Source organism: Chlorocebus sabaeus, chromosome 14 (genome assembly GCF_047675955.1).
Source record: "Chlorocebus sabaeus isolate Y175 chromosome 14, mChlSab1.0.hap1, whole genome shotgun sequence".
Taxonomy (NCBI): Eukaryota; Metazoa; Chordata; class Mammalia; order Primates; family Cercopithecidae; genus Chlorocebus; species Chlorocebus sabaeus.
In genome coordinates this window covers 103,084,125-103,108,846 of record NC_132917.1, presented here as the reverse complement: position 1 = coordinate 103,108,846, position 24,722 = coordinate 103,084,125, and the positions used below count along the sequence as shown (strand labels likewise).

General features: G+C 39.4%; 1 protein-coding gene across 2 annotated transcripts in view; it reads right to left on the bottom strand.

Annotated features, from left to right (window-relative positions):
* IL1RL1 (interleukin 1 receptor like 1) overlaps positions 1-22,910 on the bottom strand; it is a 38,392-nt gene extending 15,482 nt beyond the window's left edge. Inside the window, exons 1-4 of one of the 2 annotated variants that reach the window (XM_073023295.1) lie at positions 22,774-22,910; positions 2,125-2,336; positions 1,402-1,612; positions 172-346 (exon numbers count right to left, since the gene is read on the bottom strand). In XM_073023295.1, coding sequence (XP_072879396.1) covers positions 172-346; positions 1,402-1,612; positions 2,125-2,185 — 447 coding nt within the window. In that variant the 5' untranslated portion in view covers positions 2,186-2,336; positions 22,774-22,910. Of the gene's footprint in view, positions 1-171; positions 347-1,401; positions 1,613-2,124; positions 2,337-3,064; positions 3,234-22,773 lie in introns of those variants that run through there. The other variant, XM_008008253.3, reaches the window with a different exon arrangement.
* Positions 22,911-24,722: the final 1,812 nt, after the last annotated feature.

Here is a 24,722-nt window from a genome sequence, read left to right as displayed (position 1 = left end):
ATGGAGTTTCTTCATGTCGGCCAGGCTGGTCTCGAACTCCTGGCCTCAAGTGATCTGCCTGCCTTGGCCTCCCAAAGTGCTGGGATTGGAGGCATGAGCGACTGTGCCTGGCCACTTGTGTCTATTTTAATTGTGTAATTTTCATCTATTTCCTTCCAAATTTCCTCTTACCTTAAACCACTCAAGAGGTGCTGTCCAATTGTAGAGGTCAATTGTAGGACAGTAAATTTTGGAATTTTTTTCTGATCCAGATATGGTTGAATACATCAAATAATCTGGAACGTTGCAATCTGGTTGTTTTTTATATATGGTGACATTCGCATATCCAGTCCTATTGAATGTGGGACTATTAAAATAAATCCGAAAATTAAGAGTCACTTAGCATTGTGAAATAACTTAACCTAAATTTAGCCTTTACTTAATATTGCTTTTCTTCTTAAAAACCATCAATATACATAATGGTTATTTTCCTATTTAAAAATAAACATGAAAATCTAGAGTTTAAATACTTTTTTGTTACATTTGAGCTAAAAACATAGCCCCCATAGCAGCCCTAACAATGACTTCTTTGCCATTTATTCATATACTACATCTGCTGTAACGCTGTAATCCCAGTGTAATAAAGATAACCACTATTTATTGAGAGTTTACTATGTACCAGTAACAATGTTGAGCACTTTTCCCCATTACCTTAGTTTATTTTCACAGTAATGCTTTGAGATGAATTCTATTATTACATTATATGCATTTTACAGAGAAGGAAACTAAAGGGCAGAGAAGTAACTTGCTGACGTCACACAGTTAACCAGTGGCAGAGCATGAATTGGACCGTTGTCTGGCCTCAGACCTAGGCCCTTAACTAATACATCCTGCCTTTTGATGTCGTTCATTTGACATTTTGTGTGTGCCAAATACAATCACAAAATCAAAACATTTAACAATTTGTGAACAAGAGTAATTTTTAGGCACACAATCTCATCAGCCTTCTGTGGCTTAACTTGGAGGTTCAAAGCATTGGTCATTGCCCCTTTTCACCTACTAGAGGACCCCTGAGATGGAAAACATCCAGATTACTATCTTCTGCTCTAGTTTGTTCTTAATTCCAGCCAAATGTAAGCAATTGCTCTCAGTTATCTTGGTCACTAGGAAAGCTAGGTTTTTCTCTAAGTCAGTTACAAATTAATCCCTGCAACTGTAAATCCAAATAGCTCAAAATGAGCTAGACCTCAACCTGATAGTATTCCTAGAAGTTTATCCAAATCACTTTTATTCAAATCGCTTTGTAAATTTAACTGTTCCAGAAAAGACTAGGGAAGGAATGAAAGCAAGGGCAGCTCAGGCAATCAACCATTCAAGAAAGGGGAGCAGGGTGAAAGAAGATGGGAGCTCTCCGCACAATACCTTCTGACAATGCAGGTATAAATACCAGAATCAGCAACTTCAGCTGGTAGAAACTTAAGAAGTTGGCCTGAGGCAAACACACGATTTCTTTCCTGGGTGGGAATACTTTTGTTTGTTTGTGAGTAATACCAATCCACGATGTAACTAGGTTTTCCTTGTCTAGGACATCTCACAATTAAAGCCTCATTTTCCAGGCCCCACGACTGTTTACCTGCAAATAAAAGACATAAAGACGATCCTGAAATGATCAAATGAGAAGATCATAATTCCTATCCTCTCAATATTTGCTTCCAGGATTAAATTTAGAAGCCAGTCATATACTGTGATACTTTGGGAAAGAATAAGTAACTGATTAAGATCTCTTATGAAATGCTAATGAATTAATTTGGAGCTAAACCCCTCACAGTTCTCCGGTGGAAAGGCAGTCATATCTATCTAAACAAACTTTGTGTTAGTCAATAAACATCTGCAACACTTCCCATGTGCAGGCACCATGTTAAATTCTGCTGCATTTGAATATGTGAAGCCAAACTGATGATACATTCATTACAAAGAATTTCTTCTGATAGATTTGTAATGAATAATGATCGTACAAAAACAATATATTTTTCAGTTTACAATTCAACTGGAACAATTGGAAGCACGCTGCTTAAAACAAGGTAAATGTTCTTGAAATTATTTAATTTATAAAAATTTAAATTATAGTTAAAAGGCAATACTTACTAAACTTCGCTTCTGTGGAATACACGAGAATTGTGAGAATTGCTAAGATCCAAAGCCCCATTCTCTGTTTATCAATCAAGAGCAAGTGTTGGTAACTGGCTGTTGAGATTACTTCAGATGAGTCACTGGCATACGACAGTGAAGGTCACCACACATGAGGCAGTTGATGATGCTCTCCAAGGCTGAGTTGGGAAGAGTAGCCTATATCTTAACTGAAAAATAAATTAGACAAAACCATAAACGGAATTTTTATCAGCCATGATTTTTACTTTCTCAGCACCACCCAGGAGAATGAATCGATCAACACATATTTCATTAAGTGCAAAGAGATATAACAGCAGGTTTCAGATATGCGGTATTGCACTTATTCCTATAGAAGTTTCAGGTCATACAGCTCTCACAATGATCATGCTATTTCACAATTATCATGCTACTTCACAGTTATATTTTACCACTCTCATGAGAATGTCCTGAAAGAAACTTAATTTTAAGAAGGAAAGAATATGAGTTTCTATTTTTGAAAAAAAAAACAAACCATAAAATTCAGTAGCTTTAGAAAATACATTGTATCTTGTGAAACAGACACATGTGCAAGTAGTCATCACAAAGCAACTTAGGAGTAGCAAAGTCAGAACTAGACTAAAGCATTAGCCAAGCAATTGTCCTATGCTCAACCCCAAACCCTCAAACTTTTGTTCCTGACTCAGCTTGTTCCCAGGAGTCACCAAAGGCTTTCTAAGAATAGTTGAAGGTCTGTGAATAATAATAAATACATTTATTTTTTCTTTCAGAAAAATAATCATTTACTTTCTTACTTCTTTTCTTAAAATATAAGGGGAGGAATAGAAGCAACATAGAAATTTACAAACATAAAGATAACACAATCATGAATGATGAAGACTTTTTGATTACAAATTTTAGATAACTAATTGATGCTTACCCAAACTGAAAGACAGAGGGGATGAACTTGGAGTCAGTGACGGAGCTAAGAATAGTTTCCAGTCTGTGTAGCTCCCTCCTCCTAGACTACTCACTCTCTTCTATTTTAAAGCAGAGACACTCCACCCATCCTGAAATTTGATTTGTGGTCAAATCTATGACTTGTTCAAAAATGCTGATGCATCATGTCCTAAGAATTCTTGATGTTGACAAATAAATATTTAAACATAAAAACAACATTGAGTAATCCCTTGACAGGAAATAATTGAATGATTTCCTCCTATTTTAGCATCAGTTTCTCAGGCTGAATAATAAATCATGCTTATTGCCTGTGCCCCGATATTAGGACACTTTCAGTTCTAAAGGGTCTTGACATTGGGGGCCTGGAGGCTGCCTTTCCAGATATTCCTTGACACCTCATTTAACAGACACCACTCAGGAAAGCTCCGTCAGCCTTGGCAGCATTGGTGCCAGGAGTTTCGAAAGCAAAGGTTGGGAAGAGGCAATGCAAAGTAAGCAGCACTTTCTGGAACTTAGAAATTCTCTGTCTAGGGTCCAGAATGTGACTCCATCCCATCCCAAAACAGATTTCAGCTCCTTGGATTTAGGTCCCAGTAGGGCTCTGTGCCTGGATGAAGAAAAACAAAAAAAAAAGAAGTTTTTCTAGAGTGCAGAGAAAGAGAAGGAAGCTGTGACTAAGAAGCTTCCCTCAAGTGGAATGACAAAGGAAACCGTAACCCTCAACTCTTGGGCTCCAGGTAAAACAAACTTCAAAAGCAAAATTTGATTTTAGCTATGCATAGTTGCGATGACCCTAATATGAGTAAACTCAACCTACGTTTACGAGTCATCACATCTCAGAAGGATTCAGGAACTAATTCCAGACCAATATAATAATATAATGATAATAACTAACCTTTCTTTAGAATGTCCTCTATGCCAGACACTGTCTAAGTGATTTACATGTATTAATTCCTTCATTCTCACACTCACCCAATGAGGCAGGTGCTATTATGATGATGCCCATTTTACAGAGAAGGACACTGAGGCACAGAAAGATTAAGCAACTTGCCCACGTCACTTCACGTTAAGAGTTGAAGTCAGAATTTGAAACCAAGAAGGCTGACTCTGAAGTCTAGACTAATCACAGCATCCAACTGCCGCTGCTTATGGAAGGTTAAGAAAGGAGGAGCTGCAAAAGGGAGAGTTCTCAGTACATTTTTTGAGCCAGTGTCTTTGCTCCCCATGGGGGCTGGAACCACTCTTGAATCTCTTATCTGTCAGGGGTTTAGTCAGCCTTTTGGCATGTGGAGTGGCTCTGAGAGGAAGAGATACAGAGCCCTTTGACCGCTGGGAGAGGAGATTAACCATGAGATGTTCACCGTAAATTAGAGGAATTAGGTCTGCACATTGTTATTCTTGACCTACTTGTGGAAGTCCATTTCATCAGGATCTTATTGCAATTGGGGCATGAGATCACAGCCAGGAGCCAGCGAGTCTGCAACGGTGCCTGCGATTGCCCAAGTGCTGCGTAGGGTTTGTTCAATAAAATAACACAAACTAGGAATTGTTTTACATTTGATATCCCAAAACATCTTTTTAAAACATGTATTAAGTTTGAGCATTCATTCTTAAACTAGGCCACGTGAGCACTGGTTTCTCAGTTTAGAAAATAAAGCTTCCATCAATTTTAACATCATGATGAAATTCTGCAGGAGTATTTATTAAAGTTGAACTATTCCTGTAAAACAATTCAGTTGTTCATTTGACAATTAAGACTTTTCGTTCAAAGTGCAATACGGTGTGGTACTTATCATCAACATCACTCAAATTTTATAGATAAAAATAAAAACCCAAGGATAAGACTGGTTAAGTAATTTGACTAAGTTTACCCAGTTGCGGCTGGGGTTGAAACAAGACTTGCTGAACTTCAAAGCCAAGGTTTTCTTTACCCCTAATGTCAACTGAAAAAGAGAACATTCTCTATGCCAGAGATTAGAGTGGTAAAGCTTTTCTTTTTATAATTGGGACTGGGTTATTAAAATAAGCTAGTCTATACTTTCTTCTTTGAAAAGAACTAAATCATTTTGGCTTCTCACTATTCAGGCACCACCCAACATAACAGAGAGTAGTTTATACCAACTTGAGACAAACTGCAAAAAGGCAAGCTCTTCTAATGAAAGAATAAAGCAAGGCATTTTAAGCCCTCATACATTTCTTCCAACTTAATCAGAAAACTTCCAGTATCTGCTTGTTTCTGTGGCAAATATCCACTTTTTAAAGATTTCTCATAACTACTATCCCTTTTCAGATTAATTTCATAGAATCTAACCTCATTGAACTAGATTTTTCTTAATTTTGTTACAGTTCTGAAATCTTATATGTGTCTGTTTATAATCTACTTCACTGACATATCCACTAAAAAAAAACAAAAAACAAAAGAACAAACAAAACTTTATGTTTTGAGGGCAACAACTAGCTGCTGGCTTATGGAATGTGACACTCAAATACTTCCAAACTTAGAAGGCATCTTTCAAGACTTCTTCATTTGACTTAGCAGATATCACACTGAAAGGTAATATGCAAATGTCCTAACACATTCCAGAGCTGGCCATGAGTGGCCTGCTGTTACTGTAAACCGGTGACAAAAGACAGGGAACTTGGTTACATTAATCTTGTATGAATTTCAGTGAGTCAGGCTCTCATTGAGTGACTCTCACTATAAGCCGGAGATGGATTTTTCCCCTTCATTTCATTAGAGGACATTCGGGTACCATTTTTATTCTGTTTTTCTTTTAATTATTTTTTTATTGATGAAAATGTTTGCAGGATCCGCAGCGGATGGGGCAGAACCAGCATGGCCCTAAACGGCTTGGCCTGGGCCTCGGGAGAATGTGCTGGACCCCTGAGCTTTATTAGCTGTGTCGCCTTGAGCAAAGTGCTTGCCTCTGGGATCCTTCTTGCCCACACTCTAAACTCAAGGCCCACTCAAGCCTCCACTCATTCCCTCCAAACTCCTTCCTGCTTCACCCAATCCTCCCCTCCAGAAACCAGAAGACCCGTCTGAATGGCTATTATTAAAAACTCAAAAAACAGCAGATGTTGGGATGAATGTGGATAAAAGGGAATGCTTATACATTGTTGCTGAGAATGTTAGTTAGTTCAATCTCTATGGAAAACTGTATGAAGGTCTCTCAATGAACCAAAAATAAAACTACCATTCACTCCAGAAATCTCACTACTTTTCTAAGGAAAAGAAATCATTATATAAAAAAGACACCTCTCCACCACTACTAGTATATTCACTGTAGCACTGTTCACAATAGGAAAGTCTTGGAACCAACTTAAGTGTCCATCAATGGTTGACTAAAGAAAATGTGGTACCTATGCACCAAGGATTACTACGCAGCCATAAAAAGAATGAGATTATGTCCTTTGCCACATGGATGGAATTGGAGACCATTATTTTAAGTGAACCAGTTAAGAAACAGAAAACCAAACACCACATGTTCTTACTCATATATGGGAGCTAAACCATGGGTACACATGGACATAAGGTGGAAATAAGAGACACTGAGGACTCCAAAAGTAGGGAGGGTAGGGAGTGATGAATGAAAAATTACCTCCTGGGTACAATATTCACTAATTGGGTAAGACCAATCCTCAACAGTATGCAATATACCTTTGTAACAAACAAGTACATATACCCTATAATCTAAAATTTTAAAAAACAAACAAACAAATAACAACAAAAAGAAAAAAACAGAAGAAACCAGCATATATTCAAGGAACAAGTGGAATTCACAAAAGCTTCATGTCTCCAGAACAGAACTTCTGATCTCCTCCAGCCTCCTTGCCTCCCTTGCCCCAAAGAAAAGTCAGTGTCTCCCACTGCCTTCTAATCGCAATGATGATAACTCCATGCTGAATGTTGGCTCAGACCAAGACTCCATTTATTATTGACTCTTCTCTTCCTCACATATTGGAAATGCAATCCATCAGGACAACTTATGGTTTCATCTTCAAAGCACATCCTACCTGCAATTACACCTCTCCATTCTCATGGCCACCATCCTTGTCCAATCCACCATGGTCTCTCACTTGGATTTTAATAACTGCTTCTAAATTGCTGTCCCTGCTTCCAGTTGTACCCTCTTAAGTCTATTCCTAAAACAGATACTCTGGAGATTCTGTTAGAACCTAGGTCAAATCAAGGAGGCCTCCAAAGTCTTCCACCTCACCCAGAGGAAAAGCCAACATCTTTACAGAAGTAGGGAGGTCCCACACGATGGAACACCACCAATCACCTCTCTGACCCCTCCCCTCCAACCCCATATCCTCGTTGCTGTTCCTTGAAGGCACTAGGCACACGTTGTTCCTTCCGCCTGGACAGCTTCTTCCCATTACCCACCTCCTCCAAGAGCTAACTTACCTCCTCCAAGTGGGCACTCAGACTGTACATTCTCAATGAGACTTAGCCTGACTACTCAATTTTCTGTTCTTTTTTTGCTTCTGATTTTTAAAAATTGTGCTGAAATTAACATAACATAAAATTAACTATTTTAAAGTGCACAATTTAGTGACATTTGGCACATTCCCAGTGTGGTACAACCACTAACTTTATCTAGTTTCAAAACATTTTCACCATCCCCGAGTATAACCCCACACCCATTAACATGAAGTCCCCATTCTTCCTCTTCTACCACAAACCCATAGCCACCACCAATCTACTTTCTGACTCTATAGATTTATCTATTCTGAATATTTCCTATAAACAGAATCACTCAATAAGCGCCCTTTGTGACTGCCTTATTTCACTTAACATAATCTTTCCAAGGTTTGTTCATATTGTAGCATGGGTCTGTACTTTATTGCTTCTAATGATTGAATTATATTCAACTGCGCGTACCTACCACACTTTGTTTATCCATTCATCCATTGATGGGCATCTGGGTTGCTTCTAGCTATTGACTATTTTGAATAATGCTGCTATTAGTGTCCAAGTATTTGTTTGAATTCCTGACCAATCAATTTTGAATTACAATGTCTCCTCTCCCATTCCCCATCTCCTTAACCTGCTCCAATCTTTTTCTAAGGCATTCATCACTGCCTAACATTCTAATTATGCATCATGTTTATTATTTTCTGTTTTATCCATTGGAATATGACCTCCAGAAGGCAAGATTATTTTTGTGAGTTTTGTCTATTGATATAGCTCACGTGCCTGGAAGAGCACAAAGTAGGTGCTCAGAAATGTTTGTTTATTATTATTTTTCTGAGGCAAGGTCTCACTCTGTCGCCCAGGCTGGAATGCAGTGGTGCAATCACGGCTTACTGCAGCCTCCATCTCCCAGGCTCAGGTGATCCTCCCACCTCAGCCTCCAGAGTAGCTGGGACTACATGCACGCATCACCATGCCCAGCTAATTTTTGTATTTTTCATAGAGACAGGGTTTCACCATATTGCCCAGGTTGGTCTCAAACATCTGGGCTCAAGAGATCCACCCACTTTGACCTCCCAGTGTTGGGATTACAGGCCTGAGTCACCATGCCCAGTCTCAGAAATATTCATTGAATGAACCAGTGCAGATGACCAGGGGATGTAATTTGAGATCCAAAAAATAAAGCTTTTATATATGGATCTGAACAAGAGCAGTCTAAATTTTACCATGCTCTTACATCTCTACCCTGAATATCCATCTTATTCCTTTTATCTCATCGGAAGATGAGACCTGAGTCATGCTCTTACATCTCTTACATCTCTACCCTGAATATCCATCTTATTCCTTTTATCTCATCGGAAGATGAGACCTGAGTCACCCTTGGGAGGTCCCATGGGAACTCCTGGGCCAAGGAGAGATGGAGCATAGAGAGCCAGAAGAAGCTCTGTGGACTGCAGACACATAGGAAAAAGAAATGGGCTGTGGCCATGTGAAAAACAGCCAACAGTCTTAACAGTTTGCACATGTGAAATGACTAAATCATCATTAAGATCCCTTCAAGACTAATATTTTAGACCACTGTGTAATTTCAAACTAATTCCACAGACTTTATTGCTGTGGTCTGCATTTGTCACCCTTTATTTAGTTCATGTGCATCTTCTTTTGTCCTGAGGTCAGGGTAACCTTATCCTCCCAGCAGCAGAATTAGTTTCTAAAGCTTCTATGGAAATCTAAAATCTGCATGGAAAATTAAAGTACTGGAAATACCCAAGACATGGTTAAAGAATAAGAACAAAGTCAGAGAACTTACACAACCTGACCTTAAGACTTAATATAAAAGCTACCAGTGAAAACAGTGTGGTATGGGCCTAAGGGCAGACATATTGATCAAAGAAGAGAGAGTCCAGAAGTAAACTCAAAAATATACAGTAAATTAATGTTTGATTAAAATGCCAGCGTAAGTTTATGGTGAAAAACACTGCCTTCAACACATAATGATGGAAAAATTGACTGTCTATATGAAAAAGTTCTACCTTACACTATACACAAAAATAAAATAAAAATGGATTGTATTACATAATAGAAAATCTTAAACCTGAAGTAGGAACATATTTTTTAAATGGATACAAAAATCACTAATCATGAAAGAAAAATAAATCATAGCTTGGACTTTATTAAAATTAGAAACTTTTCTTCTTCAAAGACATCATCAGAACTTGAATAGACTAAGCCACAGACTCAGACAAAATACTCATAATTTGCACATCAGATAAAAGACTTGTACCTATACTTCATAAATAACTCTTACAAATTCATATGAAAACGATAAAATAGCCCACTTTTTAAAATAAGGAAAATACTTGAACTGATATTTCACAAAAGAAAATATATCAATGTTCAATAAGCACAGGACCAACTGTTCAAAGTTACTAGTTATTAGATAAATGTAAACAATTAAAATCACAATGAGATTCTATTTCACAGCTAATAAAAATATCTGACAATATCTAATTTTGGCAAGGATGTGGCGTACCTAGAACTCTCATGCATCACTGACAGGAGTGTAAAATGATACAATGAACACAGTTTGGCAGTTTCTGATTATATGCTTGCATTACGCTCCAGAAATTCTCCTCCTGGGTATTTACCTAAGAGAAGTAAAAACTTATGCGCACAAAAAGACTTGTACACAAATGTTCACACCAGTTCGATTCATATAGCCAAATACTGGAAACAATACCAATGACCATCAGCACATATATGGCTAAACTATTCTATATTCATACAATGGAATACTACTCAGCAAAAAAAAAAACAAAACAAAACAACAACAACAACAACAAAAACACTGATTCACAAAATATAAATGAATCTTAGAAACATACTGAATGAAAGAAACCAGTTCTAAAAGAATGCATGCTATATGGTCCCATTTATATAATGTTCCCAAACTGCAAGGCCAGTGAGTGGGTACTTAGAATGGAAGACGAAGGGTGGCAATTACTTATAAAAGAGTATGAGAGAGATGTGTGGAATGTGTCGATTGAGATGATGGTTTCAGAGGTGCCATGTGTGGATATTTGTACCCTTCTCACCTCATGTTGAAACAGATCCCCAATATTGAAGGTGGGGCTTAAGGGGGAGTGTTTGGGTCATGGGGGTGGATCCCTCATGAATAGATTAATTCCCTTCCTCAATCCCCTCCCTTGGTGGTGAGTACTCACTCTATTAATTCCCATGGGAGCTGGCTGTTAAAAAGAACTTGGCACTCCCCCACCCCTTGCTTCTTCTCTCCCATGTGATCTCTGCACACGCCAGCTCCCCTTAACCTTCCACCAGGATTGGAAGCAACCTGAGGTCCTCACCAGATGCAGATGCCCAGTCTTGAACTTTGCAGTCATTAAAATCATGAGCCAAATAAACTTTTTCTTAATAAATTACCCAGCCTCAGGTATTACTTTATAGCAATACAAAACAAAGACAATAGAGTATACATGTATCAAAACTTATTGAACTTTACACTTAAAAATGTGTGTATTTTAGTGTATATAAATTATATACACTCTCTATATATATATATACTATATATATATATATATATATATAAAACCTAACAGAAAGTTAAAAGAACATCTACTGTATGGCTCAATAACTTCCCCCCTTACCCAAGAGAATTAACAAACATATCCACAAAACACTTGTAAAAGAATATTTGTAAATGCCATATTCATAATACCAAAAATTAAAAATAATCCAAAGGTCTAACAACAGGAGAATGGATCCTTATTTTTTTAATGTAAACTACTCAGCAATGAAAAGGAAGGAAATAGTGATATAATCACAGGATGACTCTCAAAAACAGCATGTTCTGTAACTCTGAGTTTGTTTCGAAACAAAAAATAATAAAGTCTTGCTCCCGAAAAATTATGTTAAGCAGAAGAAACTAAACACAGAAGACTACATATTATATCATACCTATGGGAAGCCCAACAATAAGGAAATTATAATCTATCATGCTGGAAACCAGAGAGTATGTGGAAATTTGATTGGAAAGGGGTGAGGGCAACTCTCTGGGAAGAAGAAATGCTGTTCTGTGCTGTTGGGATAATGATATGGATGATGATACATGGTGGATATGACTGCCGAATCTCATTCAACTGAATATGTAAGACTGATGCTTTTAATTGAATATTAGTTGTTTCTCAACAAGTAAAGTAAAAGAGTAGAAAATCATATTCTCCCATTATGTAATAGGAAGAGCACTGTATTGAAGTCGGGAGACCCAGATTCATTTCTGGGGTCTGTCACAACATGATAAATCTCCACTGGAGGCTTTGCCAATATTTTATCATCAAGCTCCTCATAATAAGTCAGCTGTAGAGGAAATGGTTCCTTTTCAAAAATTATTCATAGAACAAGTTGTCCTGTGAATAATTCTGGTTTTGATCATTTTCTCCTCAAAACCTTTAGCTAAGTTTCCCCTCTGAATTTATTTCCATTTTTTCCATGTAAGATTAAGGGCAATGGGACAGGCAACACAAAAGCATGAAGGACAGCCAGAAGGACAGCACTGTGGAATGTGAGCAGCTGAGGGCCTGAAGAGCAAAGACTGAGGTTTCCCAAAGAAGAAGGAATTCTGCCTCAAGACTGCAACACAGAAATCCCGCCTGAAATTCCGACTGGCTGCCCTATGGAATTCAGAGTCAAGACTACAACACCAACTCTTATCTGAATTTCCGGTCTTCCAGCCTGCCTTGTATCCTTTAGATTGCCAAGCCCCACAATCTCATGAGTCAATTCCTTAAAATAGATAGCGTATAGATAGATTAGGTAGATACATAGATAGATAATCTCCTACTAGTTCTGTTTCTCTGGAGAACTCTAAGACAGCACATACCAATGACAAGACTAATCAGACTGGTTGTTTGACTTTGGACTGTTTTAAATGTAACTATAGTGAACCACACAATAATTTTTTACCTTGACCACTTAAGAATGATTTAATTTTCCTCTTAATCTCCATCATCTCAAATTTACTACGTATTGCTGATATTTCTGTGAAACAATTTCACTTGTGTTTTCTATAATTTCCTTTGCTTGGAAGATTTGTGATTCCTTGGTGATTTTGATAGGTTTGAGAGAGAGACTGGGTCATCTACCACCACTGGGCTTCCTCCAGTAAATTCATGTTTGCAGCCTTAAATGTAGATGCATCAAGTAATTATTTAGACCATAAAATATCAGGAGGGTTGGGGGCAGTGGCTATTGACTCATCAGTGGTAAGGATGTCAGTGTTCTAACATCTAACATGGCTACACATACTGACACTGCATTTGGGCTTAGAAAAGCAAATACTGAACCCAGACAACCAGTTGTTCTGCATCAACTGAGCTTAGAAAAGCAGAATACTGAACCCAGACAACCAGTGAGGGTTGCTCTGTTCATGCTAATCACCGTTCCTGATGCTGGGGATACAGCAATGCACCACACAGAACAAAGGGAAACAAAAGAACACCTGCCTTTGTGGAATTTATGTCCCACAGGAGGAGGACAGCAAGTAACATAAAGAAATAAAAATAGTTATGAAAGATTTTAAAGTGTAATCCACTTGAGAAAAATACAGCAGGAGGAGAGCAATTTTAGGCCAGATGACCTGGGAAGGCCAACTAGGAAGGAGACATTTAATAAACAGCCCAGGTTGAAGGGGCAGGCAGCATTAAAGCCTTGTCATGGAGACAAGTCCAGTGTGTCCAAGGGCCAGCTGGGAAGCCATGTGGCCCAAAGGGCATGAAGAACTCCACAGCAGTGAGAGCTGATTGGAGAAGGGTAGCGACTAGATTGCGAGTGAGTCACCCTGAGCACCTTGGCTTTTATTCAGTGTGATGACGACCACTGGAGTGTTTCAAGCTGAGGAGTGACATGACCTCTAACTTGACGTAGGTATTAAACACTGTGAGTGTGAAAATACTCTTAAGAATGACAAGGGATGAAGTATCTGGGTGAGACAGAGACGGTGGTTATGACCAGGGCAGGGAAGTGCAGGTGGTGAGATGTGGTTGGGATGCAGATAGATTTTGAGGGTAGAACTAGTAGGACTTCTTGAAACATCGGGGGAAATCAGCCCCCTATAATTCAACGTAGCTTCTTTTCTATTTTCCCTAAGTGTCGGCTGGTCTGAGAAATAAAGGGAAAGAGGAGTACAAAGAGAGAAATTTTAAAGCTGCATGTCCGGGGTAGACATTACATGTCAGCAGGTTCGGTGATGCCCCCTGAGCTGTAAAACCAGCAAATTTTTATTAGCAATTTTCAAAGTGGAAGGAGTGTACAAATAGGGTGTGGGTCACAGAAAGATCACATGCTTCATGGGTAATAAAATATCACAAGGCAAGTGGGCAGGGCAAGGTCACAAGGCCAGGGCAAAACTAGAATTACTAATGAGGTTCCCGGTCTTGCTGTGCATGCATTGTCATTGATAAACATCTTAGCAGGGTTCAAGAGCAGAGAATTGGTCTGACTAGAATTCGCCAGGCTGGAATTTCCTAATCCTAGCAAGCCTGCGGGGACTGCAGGAGGCCAGGGCATGTTTCATCCCTTATCTGCAACTGCATAAGGCAGACACACCCAGAGCGGCCATTTTAGAGGAATGCGTTCATTTCCCGGGACTGTTAATTATTAATATTCCTTACTGGGGAAAGAATTCAGCAATATTTCTCTTACCCGTTTTTGGTAATAAGAGAAATATGGTTCTGTCCTGCCCAGCCCACAGGCAGCCAGATTTTAAGGTTATCTCCCTTGTTCCCTGAAAATCACTGTTAACCTATTCTTAAGGTGCCCAGATTTCATATTGTTCAAACACACATGCTTTACAAACAATTTGTGCAGTGAACGCAATCATCACAGGGTCCTGAGGCGACATACATCCTCAGCTTATGAAGATGATGGGATTAAGAGATTAAAGACGGGCATAGGAAATTATAAGAGAAATGATTGAGGAAGTGATAAATGTCCATGAAATCTTCACAATTTATGTTCTTCTTCTGTCACAGTTTCAACAGGTCCCTCCATTTAGGGTCCCTGACTTCCCGCAACATTGATGGACAGGATATGAGAGCAATCAAGAGAGGTTTGGGGCCCTGAGTAACTGGTCAAATAGGGTTGCTAGTTACTGAATGAGAAAATGGTAGGTGGTGTAGGTTTTAGAGTAGGATTACACTAGTTTTGGCCATATTCAGCTTGACACCGCATTAGACACAAAACTGGAGATGTGAACTCATCGGTAGGATGAATATTTGCTTCTGAAATTCAAGAGACATATTGAGCTAGAGATATACATTTGGGATATGTCAGTGTATCAATGAAATTAAACCCATGAGACCAGGTGAGATCTTCAAAAGAGTGGAAGTAGCTAGGCCATGAGGGCACAATAGAGCAACTTCTGATTTTCACTGTAAAACATCCCAGAGAATAACTGTTCATCCTTCTCTGAAGGACGAATTTGGATCTCTGTGTCCAACACTGCAGACGTGGTGAGCATCTGGCATGAAGTGACCCTGCGTTCTGACCCAGGTCAGCTGCACTGCCCCCATCAGCTTAAAGATGACACTGGGGTAAACACAAACCAAAGCTATGTGATAAGGCATTGTATAAGCACCAAACAGGTTTTTGCTTTTTTCCCCACCATGGGGTAAAAGAAAATAATTCAGGACGAAACCTAACCCACAGATATTAAGACATTTTTGTTTTGAAGGTCTTCTTATAGTTTATTAAAAGGTAACAGAAAGATAATAAAGAAAAGTTTCTTTAAAAAAATGCAAAAGAAAGGGCTGGGCATGATGGTTCACACCAGTAATCCCAGCACTTTGGGAGGCTGAGATGGGAGGACTGCTGGAGCCCAGGAGTTCAAGATTAGACTGGGCAACATAGTAAGTCCCCATCTCTACAAAAAATTTAAAAATTAGTCTGGCATGGTGGCACATGCCTGTGGTCCCAGCTGCTTGGGAGGCTGAGGCAAGAGGATCACTTGAGCCTGGGAAGTCAAGGCTGCAATGAGCCATGATCATGTCACTGCACTCCAGCCTGGATGACAGAGTGAGATCTTGTCTCAAAAAAAAATAAAAGAAAGATAAAAAAGATACTGATGATGTACCCCAAAATTCTATAAGGACAGAAATCTAGCCTTATGGCCTGCTGGATCACTATAAGCACCTAGCATACTAACTGACACTGAGTTGGTGGTTAATAAATACTTGGTAATTGTTTGAAAAACACAACTCATAAATCCACACCTACATGTACATTTTATCCCCTGATCAAATGTATTTAAGTGTGAAGGTTAATATTTACTTTTCATTTTGTTGCATCCCCCTTTCTTTTCTGTTCCTCTTCTGTGACTGCACTGTATAACAGTTGTTCTCATTGACAATATTTGTATCTAAAAAAATTGTTCCATCAAAGCATATTTGTTAAGAGAAAGAGTTGAATCCTAGCTAGCAGAGGCAGTTGGTTACTCATCACTAGAAAGGGGAGGGAGATATATTTGTGATTATACAGCATTTGTGTTTTCAAAATGTGTCCTATGGACAGTCACTTCAGGATATTTTAATTGACTTCTCAGTTAAAAAAAAAAAGTGTAAGAAATGTACAGCCAAACACATTGAAATAAGTTCTATTCCCAAAGGACCTTTGAAACCTTTTAATAAGCAGATATTTCTAACCACCAGGAAGATATAGCCTGCTGAGTTTTCTGAGCTGATCTACTTAATTTTTAACTCTTTTATCTTAGAATCTCTTGTTTGTTTTGCTTTGTTTGTTTGTTTTGCAATAACATTATAGAATTTGAATCCACTTTGGAAACATTGCATTGTTTCTTTAAATTTCAATTTTGTTAATAATTAGTTTAAATTATGATGTCTTTATGCTGTTGTCAATATCACCAATTACCACCATGTTGCTTAGGAATCCTCAGTCCTGCATCTTCCCCTTACCTTGAGCTATAAGCAGCCTCTGTCAAAGTGGCACAAGTCCTCCAACATCTTTCTTCAGGACCCACAAGCTACTGCTTCACATCTCCTCTTCTCTCCACCACCTCAAGTTTCAGTCCTTGAAGCACTTTTCTTTTCTGTCCACACTCACTCCCCAAATTATGTCATCCAGTTAACTGGTTTGAAACACCATCTCTACACTGATTACACTCTTGCAGTTACACCTGCCATCCACACTTTTCCTCCGAACTTCAGGTTCACATGTCCACCTGCTGACTCCACATCTTCACTTGTCTATATTCCAGACATTACAAAATTAACCTAACCAAGAATGACTGACTCCCTTTTCTTCCTCCCAAAATCTGCTCTTCCAACCATCCTTTTCATCTTGGTTGACAGCAACATCATCTTTTTTCAGCTGCACAGATCAAAATCCTTCGAGGCATCCTTATACCTCTCTTTCTCTGGCACATCACTCTCAAGTCACCAGTAAGTCCCAGTGAACCTACTTTCCAAATACAGCCAGAACTCAGCTATGTGAGCACTTTTCATGGCCATCTCTGCTGATCCAAGCCACCACCATCGCACTGGTCCTTCCCTTGTCCCCTGTAATTGATTTTCAAAACAGAAGCCAGAGTGATCCTTTCAAATTACTCCTCTCCTCAAACCTCTGCTTTACCCAACAAAAGCCAAATTGCTTGCAGTGAACAAGAAGACCCTCTAGGGGTCTGCCGCCCCTCACCTCTCTGATTTACATCCTGCTACTACCCAATCTTAACTCCACAACATGTGCACTTTTGTCCTTCCTGTTGCTTGGCCTCCCGAGCCTGCTCCCACCTCAGGGTGTGGTACCAACTGTTTACCCTCTCTTGCCTTTTCTTCCTCCAGGTGTCTGTGTGATTCACTCCCTCACTTTCTTAATGAGGTCTGTTCTCCCCAACCCTTTGACTAACTAATGCTGTGCTCCCAATCTTCCTAACTCTGCTTGATTTTTTTTCCTCCATGGCATTTATAATTTGCAACACACTGAACACTTGACTTAAACATCATGTATATTTCCCGTTTTGTTCATTTATGTTTCCCCTAGGAGATCCTCAATAAATACATATTGAATTAAAAATAAATGAATGGTCTATGGTTGAGTTTGTATGAGGATCAAGTTTCTCTCCAAATGTATGTTTACTGAAATCAAATCCTTTTTTTAATTTTTATAATAGATATGAGAAAATTTTTATAATAAGCTAAAAATCTATGAAGTAATCTACATACTGAGTTTGTTCTCATTTTATGTGAAAAAAATCACAAAATTGTATTTACTCATCAACTACCACTTTGTAAAGCTATACATGGGAGAAAGTCTAATAAGGAACATAGAACATTAATCAGCTTTGTTGTATTAAAGGAGTGAGTTTATGAATTACATTTTTTATTATTCTTAAACTACCTGTAACAGTGTCATATTGTTTGGGTAATTACAGTGCATTTTAAAATGTATTTTGCTGAAACATTTTAATTTTAAAGAAATTGCTTTGATTTTAAAATATTGCCCTTATAAGCAGCTAAGTGTACATGAAAACATCATTCAATGGAAAATAATAAAAGAAGACATGGAAATAATACAAGTACTGAGAGAGTTGTACAATTTCAGAATGCTTTGAATCAATCAAATTTCTAAGTTGATCCATCATTATACTGGAAGTTTGACACTCAATCAGAATCAACTTTGCCAATTACAAAGAACTCTTCTTTGGAATTTTGGTTTCTAAGGGTCACACTTTTTGCAATATAATAGTTTGTCTCTTAAATAGTCTGTATCTACTACTAATAAATAGTAGCTGGGTATCCATATTATGTAACAGAAGGGAAATGAAATTGTACATTTTTTTAGGTAATTCTGGGAAATTTTTACATAATTTTAGATAAATCTCCTCCGAAATACCATTGTGGCTGAAAATGGGCTATATTGAAAGGTTTGATTGCTTTAAAAAAAAAATTAAACTCCCACTTCTCTTCCAAGTTGCTGCAAGATGAAATGTTCCTTTCTTTATCTACCTTGTTCTCCCCTTCTCTGAAGAAGGAAATTCTATCATAGGGCCCAGGAACCTGAGCAACTGTGTTACTTGGTCATTCTAGATTTTCTCAGGTTCAGCGAGAGAATATCTATGCCCACCAGATTACATAAAAAGTATGAGATGTGGTTTGGGAAATAGGATAAAGACTTATAAACTGGAATTCGGGATGTGGTTTATGGAAAGTCTTAAGGTAAATGAGCATATCTCAACTCAGGGACAGACAAGTCTTAGCAGCTCTCCTCTTATCAAACAAATCTTATTTCCATTTTCTTTCCATTTTTCTGTGCTCAAGACATGTTTAGCTAACTGTAGAGACATGCCAAAGACAATCAAATCCTTTTTTATGTGAATATCAGATTTAAGAATGCTTTCCTCATAAGGGTGAAACTAGAAATCAGAGGTGAGTGAATTAGCCCTGGATCTGACCCAGCGACCAGAGGCACAAACCATCACTGGCAGATTGAGATAAGGGAAGGATGAAAGTGGTAGCAAACAGCTTGAAGACAAAGAAAATGGAAAAACTAAAAGGAGCCACGTTTACATTAGACCTCTAATTTCCTGAAAATACTTCCTTAATGAAAGCAGGAGCCAAATCCACTTTAAGTAATTCATTTGGTTGCTACGATTGAGGAATGTGTTAGTTTCCAAAATCTTAATGTAGATTATTTTTGAAAAGGTTGTTCACTTTGCATGGGGGCTAGTTTTCTAGACAATTCCTCTAAAGGGTGATTTTTCCGGTGTCTTCAGAGTTTGTGTGTATGTTTGTGATCTGGCACAGACTACTCAGGGAGCATAAAGCAGCTCAGATTTCCAGAAACCACTACTCAAGTAAAAAAGGCGAAATGAAAAGAAAGTAATTTTGAACATTACAACCACAAATCAAACAAGGTTTTGCTCAAGAAGAAAAAAACGATGAGGGAATTCCTCACTAAAGCCTTGGTCTTTACCCATAAGTTCACTGTTCCTAAAGAATCATGAAATCCAAGAAAACTTGTCCTCAACATGGGCATCAAGAAACTCTGATTTTCTTTATAGTTTGAGGTCTCTGCTCAGATGGTGAATCAAAGACATTCAGCTATAGTGTGGGGTTCTTTCAGCCAAGCTTGCAGCAAAAGGTACATGATATTTTCTGATCGTAACACCCCAGAGTGAAGAGGAATTACAGAAATGCTGACTGGTCCTGTGGGTGGACAAGGAGAGTGGAGATTGGGGAGGATGACCAGCAACCCCAGGGGCATCGACATCATCCCATTCCTTTTCCCCATGGCATACACCCCCATTCAGGGAGCCTCAGTTGGGTGGCAGTCGGACTGAGAGGGCAGAGGCCCCATTACTCAATGACTCTGACTTCAGACGCTCCATCACACTTTGTCTGCAAGGCTCCCAAGAGGAAGGCATGGGATGTGAGGAATCCTAATTAGGGGAAAAATGTCAGACTGGCAGTACCAAGGGAAAGCAAAGAGAGAAAGCAGCTAAACTGTAAATCTGCCTTTCTTCATGGCCCAGGACACATAGCTCTTCTGAGCAAATAACTCACAATCTTCCTGCACCCAACTATCACCAAACACCTGCAAGTTAGCTCACTATAACCTTGGCATTATCAGTACTGTACATAGCACCCTGGAGCCCAGGAACTATCCTATAAATATCCAGCAAGCCTTTGTTTCTTTGCAGTCAGCTCCTCTCTGGCTGTGCTGCCCGTTGCAACCTTGTATTTTCATACTTTCTCTAATAAATCTGCCTTTCTTTATCTACAGCTGTCTTAGTAAATTCTTTTACCCCTGTACCACCAGCCCAGATAGTTGTCACTCACCTATGACAGGGAAGTATTCATTCCAATTATGGAATGAGCTCAAAATTGGCCCCTCATATCCACACTTAAGTCATGTTTAACTAAGTTGTCACAGACAAAAGTGGTCTTAGATAGGATCTGCAGTTGTTGAAATTAAAGACTACTCACCCACCTGATAAGTTATCAAGTCTTCTCTAAATCTCAGTTACATCTTGGTGGACACCATCTTTATTCTGTGTTTTTCCGTTAGGACAGCATCCCCTTCTACCCAGGGCTCAGTCACACCCAACTCCAGAGCCAATCCCACAGACTCAGCCCAGCCACACACATGCCCAGGTTTAGTCTTGCTGTAGGGAGCCTGGGGCCCTCACCAGCGTTGGTTGGAGGTACAGGATTGGAGTCAGCAAGGACTTGGTTTCATCCCTACTTCACAGCACTATCACAAGAAAGGCAGGATATGGTGTGTGGAAAGTGCTTGGCTCAGGGTCTGGCACATAGTCTCAGTAAATGTTGATTGCTACTGCCGCTATGTTATTTCAAGTGTACTAAGGACAAATACAACTCAGACAAGTTGGAGCCATCCTACCCTTGGCCCACAATATTTTAAAGATGTTTCTGTCATCACCCCATTTCTCCATTCTCCTCTGTGTCTGAGCCAAGGCCTCAGCCCCTATTCAGAATCCAGACGCCCTGCCTAGCTAGCCCTTTCCCTTTTCTCTTGGAACTGGACTCTTGGTTCCTGTTAGATTTTTGTTCTAGGACCAGAGGGATCTTTTCCACCAACCTGTAGTAGGACCCTACTGCACATGCACGCACATGTGCGCACACACACACACTGGTGCAGACACACATGCATGCTCCCACAATGTTGGCATCGCCAGTGTTGGAAGACTCTTGCACTGTATCCCCCCAACCAGACTTCATTTGCCCTTAGACATGGATGTCAGCCTGGCTCAAAGTCATCACCGGAATCCCTGGGGGGCTCTCCTTTGCAGCTGTCTGCCTCTGCACTCTCAGAAAACCAGGAAGTATGGAGGGATGGGCAGAGAAATATAAACCCTTGTGATTATAGGACAAATATTTTAAAGGACATAGATGAAGAGAGTTCTCCTAGAGGAAAAACAGGTATCTGAAAACCGAAGACACTCCAGATATACTTGAGCTATGTGGCCACATCTCCAAACACAGAGGTACCCAGGTAGAAAAGTAACTTGGAATCAATCTCCTCACCTAAACAATGCATTCAAGAACAGAGAGAACCCCAGGTTCTGCTGGGGATCCTGTAACATTCACATCAGTAGTCCCAGCAGCGTATCTACAGGGCACAGAGATCAAAGTTCCCCGAGCAGGGAAGGAAAAAATTAAGGACAATGATGAGGTCTGACAACATTAAGTGTTGAGTGCTGTCTGAGTAATGCACTAAACCCTTACACCCGTTTAACCTTCAGAAACCACACTCTGATCATGATGTTAGTACTAATATGCTAGTTACTCTTTGTAAGCAAGGAATTCAAGATTTAAAGACGTAGATGAGTTGCCTAATGTTATGTAACAAGTAAGTGTAAGAGTAGAGATTAAATGCAGATCTGCGTTAGTCCAGAGCCTTCTGTCTCCAACACTATGCATGGAATAGCCAAAATGAGATAATCATGTCCATAATGGTATTCAGAAACGATGGCACATGAAGAGTTTGGCCTCAGAATCTGGTAGGAGAATGGTTATAGCCAGACAGAAATATGCCTCCCACTTTTTTATGCTTGGAAGAAATTACAAGGGAAAACTGACATTCAGTGGATAAGGCTTTGGGGGCCAGTTCTGCCATGTCTACCTCTGCAACCCTCTGTTGAGTAGCCTTTGGAGAAAAGAAGAACGGAGCCACCAAGCAGAGGATCAAAACAGGCAGCCGCAACAAACTTGATCTTACATCAGTCATTCACTCCCCACCGCTCCGGAAACAATGGCCCTCACTTAGGAGGGCCTTCTCATATCTGCATATCCACCCCCCTCATGTCCCTTCTCTATTTCCTTCTTGCAGATGGCTACGACCCTGCTTCCTCACCCCTTTGGTCAGCAGCTTCTTGCTTCATTAGTTTTGTTTTTTTCCTTCGTCTCCATCTGAGTAGATTACACTGCTGGATTTTGTGGATTTCAGAAAGAATAACTACGGAATATGAGCACTCTATGTGTATACTGCAAAGCCCCCATCCTTTCTTACTCTCAACCAGGTCTTTTCCAACACATGAGACCAAAGTCCCATATTACACAAATAAGATTTCAAGGGATTTCATCAATCTGTACCATGATTTTCCCATTGGTAATACTACTTTTCTCACAAGCAAAATTGATAACAATGATTATTATTAACCTAAATTTTGTTCCCTTTGAGATAAAAGTACTTTTGAAGAACACCCCAAAGGCACTTACCCTCATTGGGTTGTACCTGAGTTCTTTCTTCCTCAACTTTCTGCACACAGTCTCATAACTCAGGAAGCCAATTTCTCTAACAACTTTAGAGCTTTACTAAGTGCAACAGTTGCCCTCTATTTAAAAACCTCCCATTTTCTTTATCAGTTAAGAGACAGGAACCAGGTTACTGATAAGCTGAACTCGATGATCACACTGTTAACAAATGTTAACTGCAGTTTTCACCACATTCTCCTCTACTTGAAAGATCTTTGATGAAGTTCTATTTCCAATTTTTACCTTATCTCTATAGATGGTTACATTTTGTCTTAACTATATTTTGCCTTCCTCACGAGTGACTTTCTCAGCAAAACCTCCCCAACTCCATGTAGGTGGCAGGTCACTCATTTCCCTTAAAGCGAGCTGGTAGTTGTAACTTCCCTATGGTCACATTTCGAAAAGAACAACAATGTCCATTTCTGCTGCAAGTTGTTTATTTGGTGTTTTTTTGTTTGTTTCTGTTTTTTTTGGCGGGGGGCAGAGCCTCTCTCTGTCGCCCAGGCTGGAGTGCAGTGGTGCAACATCAGCTCCCTCTGCAGCAAGTTTTATAACTGATGCCTCACTGGCAATGTTTTTGAAAACTTTGACACATGTTGTGTGCTTAAGTGTACACCAGACTCTGTGTGCAGTAATTTGCTACATGCTATCCCATGCAATCCTCAGAAGCTGACAGGAGCCTCAGAGAGGCGAATTACATTACCCAAGGTAACCGCCAGTACAAGGGAAATCCAGGATCCAAAGCGTTTATACCTGGGTTTTTTCCATGTGCCCCAGACAGCCTATCTCAGGTGGTTGTAATAGAGATTTATGGACATGAGATGCAATTATTAGAATTCTGGATAAACTAACCTTCATTATCTATGCAATTTTAAAAAAATACTGGTGACTTTCAAATAATCAGGATGTGCCATCTGCCAGAGTCCTCCCTAATATAGTAGAGCATGAGATTTAGGGAGAGAACAGCTTGTTTTCCTTTTCCCAGCTGCTTGTCTTTGGGCAAATTCTCCAACCTCTCTGTCTTGTGTGAAGGGTATTATTGTCAATACTAAATCAATAACCTATGGAGGGTGTCATCCATATCAATGAACACTGGTGATTTTCTGCTCTATCATATACCCATCCTATCACACCCAGCACAATTGTGTTTAAAATAAAAACAAACTTTCCGGCCAGGCGTGGTAGCTGACACTGTAATCCCAACAGCCTGGCCAACATGGTGAAACCCTGTCTCTACTAAAATACAAAACATAGCTGGGTGTGATGACGCACGCCTATAATCCCAGTTACTCAGGAGGCTAAGGCACTAGAATTGCTTGAATCCGGGAGGCAAAGGTTGCAGTGAGCCAAGATTGCACCACTGCACTCTAGCCTGGATGACAGAGTGAGACTCTGTCTCAAAAGAAAAAAAAAAAAAAAAAACCTTCAAAATGTATTTGAAAAGATGGAATGATTCATAATATGTACCATATCTAAAGATTATGTTTATGTCAAGAGACTAACAAAACCTGGGTAGCACCTGACCTTCAATCTTCAACATCTGAAGCTCATTTTGGTTTGGGTGCAGAGCTGAGATGTCTTCTCTGTGTGAATACAACCTCACCCCCCAACCCCCACCTCAACACACAGACAAATGAACAGCTGTGTATACTCTCCAATTTTTGTGGATTTGTGTCAAGACCCTCGTCCCACCAAGTGAGCTAGATCACCTCTTCTCCTTACTTAGGGTCGCCATACATAAAAGATGAAAATCTACATCAAGGAGATAATGGTAGACTCATTTGCATATGATGCAGTCTTAAGGTGGATTATGACTTCATAAGGTCATCAATCATTTATTCTCCACTGCTAGAGAACTGGAGAAAATATACCTAAATAATACACAAAACAATACTCATTGATGTCCCCAACAT